Source organism: Lontra canadensis, unplaced genomic scaffold (genome assembly GCF_010015895.1).
Source record: "Lontra canadensis isolate GAN:19392208 unplaced genomic scaffold, GSC_riverotter_1.0 scaffold82, whole genome shotgun sequence".
Lineage (NCBI taxonomy): Eukaryota > Metazoa > Chordata > Mammalia > Carnivora > Mustelidae > Lontra > Lontra canadensis.
The window spans coordinates 539,498-555,028 of NW_022631076.1; the positions used below are offsets into that span (position 1 = coordinate 539,498).

General features: G+C 48.4%; 1 protein-coding gene across 12 annotated transcripts in view; it reads right to left on the reverse strand.

The window, feature by feature from the left end:
* The window catches only part of ZNF532 (zinc finger protein 532), a 104,403-nt gene that overhangs the window by 46,647 nt on the left and 42,225 nt on the right, over window positions 1-15,531 (reverse strand). For all 12 annotated transcript variants that reach the window (XM_032882398.1, XM_032882391.1, XM_032882397.1 and 9 more), the window contains one exon: window positions 8,176-10,538. In XM_032882398.1, coding sequence (XP_032738289.1) covers window positions 8,176-10,521 — 2,346 coding nt within the window. In that variant the 5' untranslated portion in view covers window positions 10,522-10,538. The remainder of the gene's footprint in view (window positions 1-8,175; window positions 10,539-15,531) is intronic.

Genomic DNA, 15,531 nt, shown 5'->3' on the forward strand with positions numbered 1-15,531 from the left:
ATTCCATTCTCTTCTAATTCCAATGCTCCCTGCCACTGCCAAATGCTTCTAGATCCGAGGTTATCTGCATGACAGAGCGGACAGAATAATGAACCGGCTCTTAGGCACTCTTGCCTGGAGTCCCCGTTCCGCCCCTCACAAAAAAAACATTTGTTTCTCCAACTGTACAACAAAAGGTTGACCAAAGGACCTGTAACATTCTCTGCTACGAAAACATCCTACCAACTAAGAGGCTACAGGATGCACTTCTAGTCTGTTCTTGGCTAAATTTAGTCATGGTTTTACTGAGGGGTGAAGCAATGACATTCCCATACATTTTAGTATCAATTATTAACAGTTCAGTTGTTGGCTCTTAAATACTTCATGGAGAACCGGGAATCTTCTCCACCCTTCCACCCACTCCTCTTCTCCATGTGCCCCAAAGCGGGGATTATTAGAAGCAAACAGGTCGGAATAAAAACCTCCAAGCAAGGCAGATGTATGGGTGTTACAAAGTAAAGTGCTTGTGTGGCTCCGTTTTCACAGCACAGTTCGGTTCCATGCGGCTGGGTGGGGAAATGACTCACCCAAGATTCCTTGCCATCTCCTCTGGGAGATCAGCAGACACGGGCAGGGCGGTCCAACCCCGGCTAAGCATGCCTGGGGTCCTGCCCCTATCACATGTCAAGAGTTAGAGGAATTCCAGGACTTGGACTCCGGCTGGGCCTTGCGCTAAACCATACATTTTCCAATTCCACTCTCAGCGGAGGCCTGCACCAGCAGGTGTGCTGAGCAAGAGGCCAGTTATGAGTAAAGTGGCACCCTGATTCCCTGTGTCAAGCGTTACTTTGGTACAGATGGTCCACAGGACATTTGGAAGAGGAGTAACTGGCAAATGCCACCAAAACCTTCCTTTATCCCATTACATTCTCGAAAGTTCTGGAAAGGCTGAACGCACACATGTGAGGAGATGGCAGAAGGAGATCAGCACGTGTGGCCACAGTTGGGATCAACAGAAGAGACCCTCTGCTGGGTTCTAACAGGCACCGTTGGCAAACTCCTGGAAGGACCCATTCCAACAGCAACGGGAGTCAACATCTAAATGGGGAGGAAATCAGAGATGAAACGGGAATGCTGACTGTGCTCAACCGAGAAAAAGTGGTTCCCAAGGGAAAGGCTGGGTGGGGTCTTCGGAGCCTGGGCTCCAGAGACAACACACAGAAGAGATTCGCCACCTCATCCCTGACTGCTTTTACAAGTGGGCTAAGAGCCAGGATTCGTGGAAATGGACCTGGAGAGCAGAGAGGACTCAAGCAGAACGCTGTGCTCACGGGACACCTAGTTCCAAACACAACTGAGTCACAGGCTGGAAGGCTCAGGCTGAGCCTAGCGATGCAATCATGGGATCTCTCCCTGAAGACACAGCAGCTACACAGGATGTTAAAACAGAGCGAAACTTCCACTTCTGGGAAAAGGAAATTAAGTACCTTTCCCTATTCCTTCCACTAAATACCACTGAAACTCCTGGGCATTATACATATAACAGACATTAACAGACTCTGAGAAGCAGAGAGAAGAAGGCAGGCTGGATAGGGACCTCAGGACCCTGGAACTCAGTGACGAGTTCTCTCTGTTTCTTTCTGCCTCATGTATCTCCCACATTTGGAGCTAAAGAAACTGGCAATCTGGAAACACCGAAAGACAAGAGACAAAATAATAATAATGATGATAATCCCCAAGAAAAGCCTGCTATCACTAGCCAAAGGACCAGGAAAGGGTCAGGCTAACAAAAGAGAAAACTTTTTAGATAATGACGGCTCCAGCCAACCACCACAGGAAACACCACAGCCCCACGCCCACCGCACCAAGTCCGGGAGCAGCCCAGACATCCACCCTCTTCGGGCTGTAGTAAGTTGTCCCAGCACCACCGCCGGGATGGTGTCAGAGAAAGCCAGTAGGGAAGAGGGGTTTTCATCCCTACATCAAGTGACAGTCCTTCTACCAGCTCAGAAGGTGTTTTAAGAAAAGTCCCCAAAGCAATCTCCAGGCCCAGATGGTTTCACTGAAAAATTCTACCAAATATGTAAAGAAAAATGAACACTAACTGCACAGTCTCTTCCAGAAAATAGAACACTTCTCAATGCCTTATATAAAGCTAATTCTAACCTGTCCAAAACCCACCAAAGACAGTACAAAAAAAATATATATATATAAATGTAAAACTCTAATGCAAAATATTATCAGATAAACTTCACCAAATATAAAAAGAATCATACAGGCTGAGCAAGTGGGATTCATTCCAGGAATGCAAAAGGGATGGCTCATCCCTGAAAACTCAATATAATTTATTTCCCCAAACACTGAATCGAATAAATGAGTTCAACAAAGTCAGGGGGTACATGATAAATATAGAAAAATTAACTGTACTTCAATATGGCAGTAATGAACATGTGAACACTGAAAAACAGAATACCATTTACAATTGTTAGGAGAGAAAAAAGAGCAAAACAAGACATTTAGCGGACTCGTATGATGAAAACCACAAAACAATAAAAGGAATCAAAGATCTAAATAAACGGAGAGGGGAACCTGGGTGGCTCCGCCAGCTGAGCATGTAACTCTTGATTTTGGCTCAGGCTGTGATCTTACGGTTATGGGACTGAGCCCCATGTCAGGCTCCGCACTCAGCATCGAGTCTGCTTGCTCCTCTTCCTCTGCTCCCCCCAACTCACGTACATGTTTTCTCTCTCTCTCCCCACCAAATAAATAAATTTTTTAAATCCTTAAAATAAATAAATAAATAAATAAATGTTCACGAACTGAAAGACTCAGCATAGTAAAGATATTGATTCTCCCTAAACTGATACAGGTTTAATGTAATTCCTATCAAAATCCCAGAAGATTTTGCAGATATAGACAAGACAATCCTAAAATTTATATGGAAAGGCAAAAAAACCAGGATTGCTAAAAACAAGTCTGAGTGTCAACTATACTTCAAGAAAAATAACTATTTTGAGAAAGAATAAAGTTGGGCATACCAGTGTACTGGACTTCAAGACACTTTCTGGTCACTATAGTCAAGACTGTGTGGTGCTGGTAGAGGGACAGACATGTAAATCAATAGGACAGAAGCCAGAAACCAGAAACAGACGAACACAACTATACCCAACTGAGGGGCACTTGGCTGGCTTAGTAGGCAGAGTGTGCAACTCTTGATCTTCAGTTTGTGAGTTCGAGCCCCACACTGGGCATAGAGATTACTTAAAAAAAAATTTTATATATATGTGTGTGTATAGATATAATATGTATATATACCTATACACACACATATATACACACCCCCAACTGATACTCAACAAAGGTGGTAAGGCAATTCAACAGTAAAGGACAGCCTTCTGGACAAACGGTATTAGAGGAAGAAGATGTGCACGGGTAAAATAAACAACAATAATAAAACTCAGTGTAAATCTCATACCTTATATAAAAATGAACCCAAATGGATCATGGGCTTAAATACAAAAACTAAAACTATAAACTTTAAGGAAAAAGCACAGGAAAAAAATTTTTAGGATCCAGAGCAAAAATTAGGCTTGAGAGCAAAAGCATGAATTGTAAAAGGGACAATGGGTACACTGGACTTCAGCACTGAAAGCATTTGCTCTGCTAAAGACCTGTTTAAGAGACACAAAGGCTCTGGGGCACCTGGGTGGCTCAGTCATTAAGCGTTTGCCTTCAGGTCAGGCCATGATCCCGGTGTCCTGGGATTGAGTTCCCACATCGGCGGGGGCTCCCTGTTCAGCGGGAAGCCTGCTTCTTCCTCTCCCTCTCCCACTCCCCTTGTTTATGTTCTCTCCCTCACTGTCTCTCTCTCTGTCAAATAAATAAAATTTTTAAAAAATTATTATTTAAAAAAAAAAAAAAAAAAAAGACGCAAAGGCCCAACCGGGAGAAAAGACTCACAACCACATACCCAGCAAAGGAGTAGTATCTAGAATACAACAAGAACTCCTAAAACTCAACAGCTAAAGGACACAAACATTATAAATGGGCAAAAGACTTGAGATATTTCACCAGAAAGAACATCCAGAGGGCAAATAAACACATGAAGAAGGACATTCTACATCATTAGCTACTAGGAAACTACAAATTAAAAACATGACAGCTATCACACACCTACCAAAATGGCTAAAATGGAAACCACCACCACCAAATGCTAGCGAGGGAGCAAAGAAAAGGCATCACCAGTACCTGCCCGAGGAATATACACCAGTTCAGCTACTCTGGAAAACGGTTTCTTAAAAATATAAACGTGCAACTACCATACGACCCAGCAACTGTACATGTGGGCATTTATCCCAGCAAACTCCAACTCATGTTCACACAACTACCTGTACACAAATGTTTGCAGCCGCTTCATTCGTAATGACCCCGAACTGCAAACAGTGCAGACTGTCCTTCAAAGACCGAAAGGGAAACACCCCGTGGGACAACCTCCCCGGGAATCCTCCTCAGTGATTTCAAAGAACAACCTCCTGGTACCTGCCACAACCGGAGTCTCCAGGGAATTACACTGAGTACAAAAAGCCAATCCGCAAAGGTGACAGACAGTATGGCCCCATTTACAAAGCATTCCTGAAAGGACAACGGAATAAAAATGGAGAACAGATTAGGGGCCGCTGGGGGTTAAGAAGTGGGTGGGAGTGGCTCCGAGAAGGCAATCCGAGAGATCCCTTTGGTGAAGGAATATTCTGTAGGCTCAGGGCACCGACGTCGACATCCTAGTGATGACAACTGTTCCACAGTTTTGCCAAGTGTACTACTGGGGGAAACTAAATAAAGGGTATTTATTTCTTATATGAATCTAAAATTATCTCGAAATGAAAAGTTTAATTTTAAAGTCAGTGATTTGAGAAGGAAGACTCAGAACATCCACACAGAACACTGCAGCATTATCAGACAAAATTTTCAAGCGATTATGGTAATTTTAAGTAGAGGCAGGCAGCGGGAAGAAAGGGAGGGGCAGGGAGGGCAGGCAGGAAGAACAGCCCCGCTGCCTGTGAAGGGGTACACCTCTCTCTAGGCCTGGTGGAGTCGAACACTGGGAGTCAATGAACGAGGGGCAGTGGGCCCGTTAGTCGTGCCAGGGCCCTGAGGTCACGCCCTTAACTTTCAGAACCAACGGCGGCAGCAGGGGCAGCGTGGGCACCTGCTGTGAACGGTTCCCTAACTAAGACTACTCTGCAGACCTAGGGAACCCTGCCCAGCGAAGGGCTCAGTTAGTCCAGAAGAGAAAACAGGCAGCCTGCAGGCACGGGCTGACCTTGCGCCAGATTCCTGCTCCAGAAGGAACTGTCAAAGGAAGAGGCCCCAGAGGGCTGTTACGAAGGCGAGGTAGTCCGCCCTCTCAGTCCACCAAAGACTTACCAAGAACGTTGAGGTCCAGACAAATGGACAGTAAATGTTTTAATTACCTGACCGTAGTGACAAGAAAGGAAAGATGGGGTTCGGGAAAGACCGGGCCTCGAGGGGCCTCAACTTCAACATTTTGTGAGAAGACGTAGTGTTTTAAGAGCCATTCTCAGGGAAGGAACAGTTTACGCCGGGAGATTTTTTTCTCCAATTGAATTTAAGGTCACCAACTGTAAACGGACGGTCCCGCGAATGGCAAACCAGAGAAGACGAATGAAGAATTTTCCCGCTTCTCTTCTGCTCTTCCTGTCCTCAGCCCCCACCTCCACTACCAGCGGTGCCAGATGCCACACCAGGTGCCTGCGATGCGTGAGGACGCCCCTAGCTTCCACGACACCTGAAGCTGGTACAGCGACAGCTGTATGGATCCCACTGACGTCCCGGACTGGGGAAGGGACTCGGGGCTGGCTTGATTAAACCGAGCGCTGAAGAAGTAGCAGCCAGGCCCCCCACCCCCATGGAGAGCCACGTGGGCTGGGCTGCCAAGCGAGAGACCAGGCTGCCTGCCTGGGTCCGCAGGGGAACCCTGCTCGGGCCTAGTTCGAGAAGATCGGGGAAGTACGCAGGGTGGCAGAGGTTCCGGGCAAGGACCCCGACAAGACAAGGGGAAGTGGGAACAGGCAGAGTGTACCCTGGGGCACGCTCAGCTCTCCAGCCGGCCGTGCCTGGACGTGCAGGCAGCTGAGGCTTGTGACTGTAAACATGAAGTGAGTGGACACTTAGCCAGGCACAGTCGAAGAAAGAAAATACAACTGCTGGGGGGCAAGGGTTTGGGGAACGCTTGGCTCGGTGTGCTTCTGGCCCCAGAGTTCCTGTTACTCAGCCGTGACTCACTCCTAAGCATTCCAGGTGAAACGCGTGAGCTACACTATACTCCTGTCCCGGCAAAAGGCAGAAGTCAAGGTAAAACAGTCACGCACACGAGAAAAGATGTTAATCTCTCCCCAGTGTGACCCTCGTTTGGCTGCGGAGCCAGACCGGTCAGCGGAGAACAAGAGATGGAGGTATCCGTGGAGGAAGGGGCAGGCCTACCTCCCCGCCCACATCCCTTCTCCTTCCTCGAGAAGACGAGATCCTGAAGAGAACAGAGGCTATGGGAGGGCAGCTCAGAATGCCTGATACAGAGCAGCACACAGGATGCTGGAAGGCGGTGAGAGCCCCCGGAGCCAGGACCGCATCTGCCACACCGCTCAGAGCACCAGCAGACTGAGAAACGAGGCAACACGACACATGCAACGGAGGGAATGTTACCTTCCTGATGAAGCCGTGACAAGGTAAGAGGCCCCAGAAAGAACTCAGGCCCTGCCACCGGGATATACTGGAAGAGCACGTCAACCCCCGCCTTTCCGAACCAGCCACTTTCCCCCAAGTGTCCCACCATCCGAGCCAAAGAAGCCCAAGGCCGAGAGAATGCTCTCAAAACTCTAACTTCCACCTGCACTAAACTGGACATCCAAAGAAAAACACGACGGAGGTATTCTTGATCTTTTGGTCGCCCAACTCAAAATCCCACCAAGAACTTGACTCAGGAGTCGCCCTGGAGGAACGGACGGTGGCAACTCTCCCCGAAGCCTGGACGGCAGCATCACCCCAGCCAGCAAGATATGGAGGCAAACGAAGGAAAGGTCAGCTCACTGCCAGGTCTCCACAAACACAAGTGCGAGCCAGCGTGTATCAGCTCAAACCAGGACCCACCACATCTAACTTCACAAGTTCTCTGCTCTGGACAATAAATCGTACGGTCTAACTTGAATCTGGTTCACTGGACATACGCAGTTACTTCCATTCCAAGTAAGTATCATTATCTGTAAAACACGCTGCTCTACTGGCCCAAGGATGCCTCATAGAGAAAAACGACAGAAGATAAAAGGACTCACTGATGCCCACTGTGACGTGTACGTACTTCACCAACATCAACCTACGCGTCGCCCCCACCCCCCAAAAAAAAGCTGTAAAGAAATGCAAAGGTATTTTCTATTCAGATGGAGACGGTTTTCCATCTGTAGCTTAAAGTCATTGCACTGAGGACTATTACTGAAGATACTTCTGGACCAACATCGTAAGCAAGCAGGCACACCATATCAGCGGGCACCAATTAAGTCTGTTTAACTGTACAAGACAGTAATTCTAAATAACACGAGGACTTTTTTTTAAATCTCCAAATTGTCATTAATAACTCAACAGGTGATTTAACCTGACCTGAACATTTCATACAAAGGCATGATGCGCTCATTAGTCAGATCTCAGACTTCCTGCATATATGGCTACAATTACAAACTCATTTACCCTAAATCTGAGGTGCCATTAACTCAACTAGTACACAGTTTGTCTTTTTTTTTAAAAAAAAAAAAAAAAAAAGGTGGCTCAGTGGGTTAAAGCCTCTGCCTTCAGCTCAGGTCATGATCCCAGGGTTCTGGGATCGAGCCACACATCGGGCTCTCTGCTCAGCGGGGAGCCTGCTTCCCCCTCTCTCTCTGCCTGCTTCTCTGCCTACTTGTGATCTCCGTCTGTCAAATAAATAAATAAAATCTTAAAAAAAAAAAAAACCACCTTCCCTTTCAATATTGTGCAAGTCTATGAAAACTTTTCTCTTGTGCATCACACACACACACACACACACACACACCCATTTGACTGAGCCCCCGCCCCAAAAATCGAGGACCTTGTATAGAGCACTCATGTCTACAGATTCGTCACCGAAACACCAAAATGTAAGGGATACTCTACTTGTCCACTCGTATCTGCAGCCTGCTGGAAGTGTGTAGCCAGCGACGTCTCGTCCTGGAAAACCTCGTTGCACTCCAGACATTTCAGACTATGCCTGCACAGCTTGGAGGGGTCCTCGTCTAGAGGCATAGCTGGAATGATGGGCGTGCTCGAGGGAGCGGATATGACGGTCCCGGTAATGCCAGACTGAATTTTCGCTACAGTGTGTGTGCTGGCCCCCACGGAGCTTGGAAGAGCGGACGATGGAGTAGAAGTATTGCTTGACGGAGAGACAATCATTTGATCAGCTGGGACTGGCTTTAAGATCAAGTGGGAGCACTGCATCACGACCCCCTTTTCCTTGTGCCCACGGGCGTGGGAAAGGAGACTGCACTTGTTGTAAAAAACGAGGTTCTTGGTACAGTGGTTACACGTTACTTCGATGCGCACGCTGCGTCGGTCGTAGTGTTGGGTCAGGCTCTTTTCGAGGGCAAAGGAGTCCCCACACTCCAAGCACTTGTACCCGCGGGTCGGTAACGTGATGCCTGCGTTGGCAGGAGGACTGAGGTTGGGGATGTAAACTGGGACTGGGTTGACGCTGCTCAGCACCTTGTTGAAAGCTTCCACCACGGAACTCTGCAAGGAGGACACCACCTGGACCCGAGACACCTTCTTGGGTGGTTGAGAGGCCGCTGCATTGATTATTGCCTGCTTTATTTGCTGCTGAGGTTTGGTTAGCACTTGGCGGAGCTCAGAGGTGGCCTGGGCGCCCTGAGGCAGAAGGTTAAGGTTGGCGAGGTGCACAGTCTTTGGCACGAGTTTGGCGTTGGCCAGGCTGGATGCTGGCACCACAACGGTTTGCTGCTGGATGGCGTTGGCGGCTTTGATGATGGCGCTGCTGGCACTCTGAACGGAGGCAGCAGATATGACCGTGGCTTTGACCGTCGTGTTGTTAGCGAGCTTCAAATTGATGACCTGCGAGCCCGCCGTCTTCACGGCAGACACTGGGAGGAAGGCGGTTGCCACGGGCTTAATGGTGACCTGTTTGGGGGTCAACTCTGCAGGGGCGACCGCATTGGTGACCACCGCCGACTGCAGAGGTGCTCTGGGCGGGGAGGAGAGGACGGCAGCCGAAGCTGGAGAGGACAGGAGAGACGTCACAGACGCCATCACGGACCCCGCCTGCTCAGAAGGCTTTTTCCCAGAGTCAAGATCGACCTCTGGCAACACCCTTGTCACTGTTCTCTTTATTTCTCCAGAAGACGTCTTAATGGTTTTGATGCGGACTTTGGGGATTGCTGGTGTCGACCCTGCGGGAGAGGACGGTGACCCCTTGCTGCTGTTCTCACTGGAGATGCTCCGGGGGCTGTCCGGCTGCTTCAGGGACGCTTTTTTGGTCCCGTCGATGAGGCTCTGGGATTCAGGGGACTTTTCCGTGGCTCTGGGACTGTCATTCGCTTCCTTAGGTAATGGAGAAGACCCCTGGGAGTCGGTCACCGGTTCTTTGCAGGAGTCGGAAGCAGCCTTTTTAGCACTCAGGGCTGCTATCGCAGCTATACATGAGGACAGCTTGGACGATGGCTTTGACCGTGACAGCGTGACACTGCCGAGGCCCGGGTCGCTCTTCTCCGAGCTTGGCTTCCCCTCGTGGGCCCGATTTTCAAGCACCTTTTCAGAGCTTTCCTTCAGCTTCTCCTCCGCTTTTCTGGCTTTAAAAGGTTCGTAAACACTCAGATTCATGGAATTTGTTTCCGTTTCTCTCTTGACAGCTCTGGTTTTATCTAAACTGCCTGCAGGAGAGATTCCAGTTTTGCTCAAGCTGTCCCCTCCAAGCGCCTTTGGCTTGTCATAGTCCTGCTGCGCAGACGACCCCGTCAGCACGTTGGACCGGAAACCAGAACGCACGTCCTCTTGGTCTGGGGGGTCGTCCACTTCTATCTTCTCGTCGTCGTCAAACTCTTCAGCGCTTGAGATGGGGCTGAACTGGCTGAACGCGGAGTCTTTCAAAGTCACCTCTGAGGTAGGCGCATCTCCTTTCAAGGACTTGGATCCGTCTTTGCCGTAACTGTCGAGCGAGGACGCGGTGAGAAACCCGTTGTGTAAGCCGTTGCCGGTGGGGTTGTGGCCGTCTTTCTCGGCGCCCTCGGCGGAGTCGATGTTCCGAACGTTCTTCACGATGACGCTGACGCCCACGTCGGAAGAGGAGGGCGTGTGGGAGTCCTCGTCTCCGTGCGCGCTCTGCTTGATGTGGCTCTCCTGGTCATCGTGCGCAGACTCGATGGCTGCTTTTGGATCGACCATATCTGGGATGTCAAACGCCGCCAGGAGGTCATCAAAGTCTGGGGTCTTCATATCCCCCATGGTCATGAATTTGATCAAATGTTCTGTCAAACGAACAGAAATAATTCCATCAGCAAGGAACACTACGATGGGGAGATAAACATCCCTCCAGGACTTACAGGTGATGATCAGCAAGAAAGAGCGGGTTGGTAATTTCGCTTCCGACAACTAGGAAACTCTGAGTGAATGAACACCCAGAGAACACGTACAAAGCCTTGGTAATTACAGCTTCAAACCAATTTCCCCAAAATGCCGCACGGCATTACCAGCACGGCGGCTCCCAAACAAGAACGAAGTTGACTGGCACGGGTACAGCACAAAATGTGTCATTTACCACTGGATTCATCACACAGTTTTCACAAAAAGCTACTCCCAAACCTATTTTAATCTCTACAGCACTCAGTTCCACTGGCACAATGTGCGCGATTATGGTCACCATCACAATTGGCCTATGACATTAAAGGGAATATATGGCAATCAAAAAACCAATTACAGATTTCAATTCACCCACACAACAAATGAGCATCCCAGCCCACCAGGGGCTATCTGCTGCTAATAAAGTTTGGACCGAGATTTAAAAAAGAAAAAAAAATTCCTAAGAAGCTTTTTCGATCAGTTTTTATCTAATTCTAATTTTCTCTATTATGTTAGGGGAAAGACTTAAAAAAAAAAAAAAAAGATAGCATCCCTTCCTTCTCCCCCCTTGGTTTAGTGCTTTCAGTGCTGAAGGTAACACAAGGTCATTTCCTAACTGCCACTCCACTGGCACAGATGTTGTCCAACTGACTGTGGCTGCTGGGCCATGGCCCTGCAGCTGACGCTGCTCTCGGCGTGTACACGTGGACCCGAGGGCATGGCAGAGCCTGGGAGAGGGCAGGCCTTCTCCTCTGCACAGGGGCCAGATCGGGGTGGGTCACATTCTGTGAAGTGCTCCCATTAATGTCAGCAAAATCCTGGGCGGTAAAAGGACCGAGCATTTTAGGAAAAAGGATGGTCATACCCATGGGTAAAGAATGATTATAAACGCATGAAATGCTTGGGGTCTTTAAAGGGTACCCTTCACCCCATCTGCAGAGGACACGGGATTGTAGAGATCACAAGAGAAGCTCCACTACCAGAGAGATCCCTCCTCCTGCCTGAAGCTCAGAGCACTCTGTGTTTCTATGACCTTCTGGTATGTAGTACGGCACGTGTGTGTACTTGTCTCTTCATATGTACTGGCCTGTCAGCTGACTGAAGATGGCAATGTCTCGCTCATCTTTGTACCATAAATGCCACATGACGAACACACCATGAGCCAGGGGCCAGCACACTGGACTGATCAGAAAGATGGGCCCAGGCCCAGATCTGTCACTCCCTAGCTCTGGGACCCTCAGGAAAGGAGGGAATCTTTGGACCTATTCCTTCTTTCTGCTGCGGAGGGAGGCAAGCAGTCAGGAAGAGAAGGAAAACAGGAAGCAAAGTTCAATGTCAGAAGGGAAGAGGGTTGCAGCTGATTTTAGGAAACTTTCAATGCAAGAATCAGCCTAACTGATCTATAGACATCTATTCCTAAGGCTCTTTCATCTTCAATACTTACTACTGTTTCTCCTTTTAAGTTATTTATTTATTTATTTGACAGAGAGAGAGAGAGAGAGAGAGAGATCACAAGTAAGCAGAGAGGCAGGCGGGGGGGGGGGGGGGGAAGCAGGCTCCCCCTTCTCCCTGAGCAGAAAGCCCAATAAGGGGCTCGATCCCAGGACCCTGAGATCATGATCTGAGCCAAAGGCAGCAGCTTAACCCACTGAGCCACCCAGGTGCCACCCCCCTTTTTTTATTTTTATTTTTTTTATTTGTTCCTTCTTTAAATCTCCTTTAAATCACTGGGAAATTGTCCTCCACATTCTACTGAAGTATTTAATGATTTTTCTTTTTGTATGAACTGCAAGAGATCATGCATTCCTTTTTCTCTTAAGATTTTATTTATTTCTTTGAGAGAGAGAGGCACAAGCAGGGAGAAGGGGCAGAGGGAGCAGAAAAAGGAGACTCCCCACTGAGCTGAGAGTCCGACAGGGCTCATCCCAGAACCCTGGGATCATGGCCTGAATGGAAGGCAGACGCTTAACCAACTGAGCCACCCAGGCGCCCTAATCACGCATTCCTAACAAAACCTACACGGGGGCACGGCAGACTTCCTACTGAGATGACAACAGGCATACCACTGAAAACAAAGAAACCTCAAGCCCATCAGTAGGCGCTAACACACCCTCCTTGGCTTACTCACGGACTGCGGGACACATCCCAACGCTGCTCATTATCTGGGTGGAAAACTATTACTGAAGAAGAAATTAGCAGGCTTGGTTCAACAGGAGCCATAGAACAAATCACCTTCCATTCATGTTTGTCCTGGTCAATACAGGACTGAAGAAGTCACATATGCCTTTCCCTACATGGTTTGCTTGGAGAGAAAACACCCCAGGGCCACCCTTCTCTCAGATGGATGCCCGCGGGACACACAGGGAATACTGTATCCTCAGCATCAAACTATAGCCTCGAGAAAACATCAACACTTCTAAGTTGATATTGTTATGAAAATATCTATGACGAGTCATACTCAGTGTAATTCTGTGATTATGATTTTCTTTCTAGAATGAAATTGAACATTTAAACTGCAGAATACAGGGAATGAAAAATCCATCTGTCAGATAATACCCACGCAAGAGTCCACCACTTAGGAATAATCCCAGAATGTCACTATATTTATTTTTAAGCAGCAAATGGCAATTGTAAGTGAAAACTCATGATAAAATCACCATTAAGGGGGCACCTGGGTGGCTCAGTAGGTTAGGCGTCTGCCTTTGGCTCAGGTCATGATCTCGGGGTCCTGGGATACAGCCCCACGTTGGGCTCCCTGCTAAGCGGGGTATCTGCTTCTCCCTCTCCCTCTGCCCTTCCTCATGCTCATGCACACACGCTCTCTCTCCCCGCCTCTCTCAAATAAACAAAAAATTTTAAAAAATAAAAACTAAAAAAAATAAAATAAAATCATCATTAGCAAAGCACCCAGCCCCTGTGGTTGATCTCTACCAAGCATGCTGACCGAAGTGTAGAGATCATGGTTTTTAGAGAACTCAAGACACAGCATCACCAACTACTGCCCAACTCCCACCAGAGCAGAAACGGTCTGAAGAGAGTTGAAACACTGGGTAGTGTTTCTTTAAGCCACTACTTATCCAAACCTTGGACCCACGCTCTAGACGACCCTGGGAGTAGACAGGCTCTGTCCTCTCTCCGTCCTTTCTTTACGGTGACACCGGATTTATGTCACGTGCCCTCTCCTTAGACCAAAAAACATCATCCAGTTTCCCATCCTTCATTCCCAAGGGCAGTCAGTTCAGGAACAAAAAGAACATAAAAGGCCATTCAAAGACTCACAGGTGGTAGGCCCAGGACACACAATCGCAACAGATGATAAAAGGTCTCCCGTAGAACAAAGCCTGCTGTGCAAGTGACAGCTTGGATCTGCAGTATGACTGGCACCCACTCGCAGGCACCCGTGGGAGACTAACAAGTGAACCTCATCTTCCTCTTCAGCTGACATGAGGACCCTGCTGTCCCACCCACACACAGGGACGCCCACGCTACCGCACAGCGTTCCGTCACTCGGTCAGTGGCAGGACAGTGTCCACCACGCAGCCCACGTCTTTTCCTGTCACCTCACCACCCCTGCCCAGCCAAAGCAGAGTGAAGGCTTGGAACACCCCAGAGAAGATCCCCAAAGCCTGCAAACGTCCCCAGGGGTTGAGAGGACATTTCCCATGCAGGAGCAACTCTCCCTCAGTCGTACCGTGGGCGCACTCCCGCTCTCCCATCCCTCCGTGTCACCTAATTTATACTTTCTCGGCGGGAAGGGGGTGGACTTGAGGGCAAAATAATGGGACCTTCTGAAGAGCACTGGGGTGATGGCAACTTAGCGGAGGTTTCAAAAACTCTGAATCAGCCCCGCTGGTTCACCTGAAGGAATCCAGATATGAAGGTGACAGACACATGAAAACCGGAGTGCAAAGCCCAACACGTGCACAAGGCACTGGCACTGCCTGGAACCTAACATCACCGGCGGGGGGACCCGCGTCTGCAGGGCTACGGAACCGATGTAAGGAACACCGCTCTCTGTAACTTCACACTTCTTGCTTGGTTTCCGGAAATGTTTGTCATCCTCACAATCCCACTACCTATCACCTGCTCCCTTCCTGCATTCTGGAAGGTAAGAGCAAATTCTCCACTTGGGGGAACAGAATGTTTAACTCCCACTTCATTTCCCAGTTGTATCAGGTACAAAGAGAAATGTTTATGTTTAAAAGTTTTCTCTCCATTTTTTGTCCTGGTCCCAAAGAACCACTGTGTTGAAAACATTACAAAAATAAATTTCAGTCTTTTCTTTTAAAGGTAATGGACAGGGGCACCTGGGTGGCTCAGTAGTTTAGCGTTTGCCTTCGGCTCAGGTCATGATCGCAGGGTCCTGGGATGGAGCCCCGCACCGGCCTCCCTGCTTCTCCCTCTCCCACTACCCCCTGCTTCTGTTCCCTCTCTCACTGTGTCTCTGTCAAAAAAAATTAATAAAATCTTTTTTAAAAAATTTTAAAATTAAAAAAATAAAAGATAATGGACAGGGAACTTGCTTGAGCATCTCTTTCATTGGACAGCTTGGTTTTCAGACAGAATCAGCTTTAGTTGTTGTAATAATGTCTTCTGTTTCATTCGTACTCCATAAAACATACCTTCCTTCAAAGGCACCAACAGTCTTTTTTTTTTTTTTAAGGTTTTATTTATTTATTTGACAGAGAGGCAGAGAGAGAGAGCATGAGCAAGGAGAAGGTCAGAGGGAGAAGCAGACTCCCCGTGGAGCTGGGAGCCTGATGCGGGACTCGATCCCGGGACTCCGAGATCATGACCTGAGCTGAAAGCAGTCGTCCAACCAACTGAGCCACCCAGGCGTCCCCAACAGTCTTTTAATTTAAAACTAAACCCATATAAATAACCTATATTTCACTAATAGCA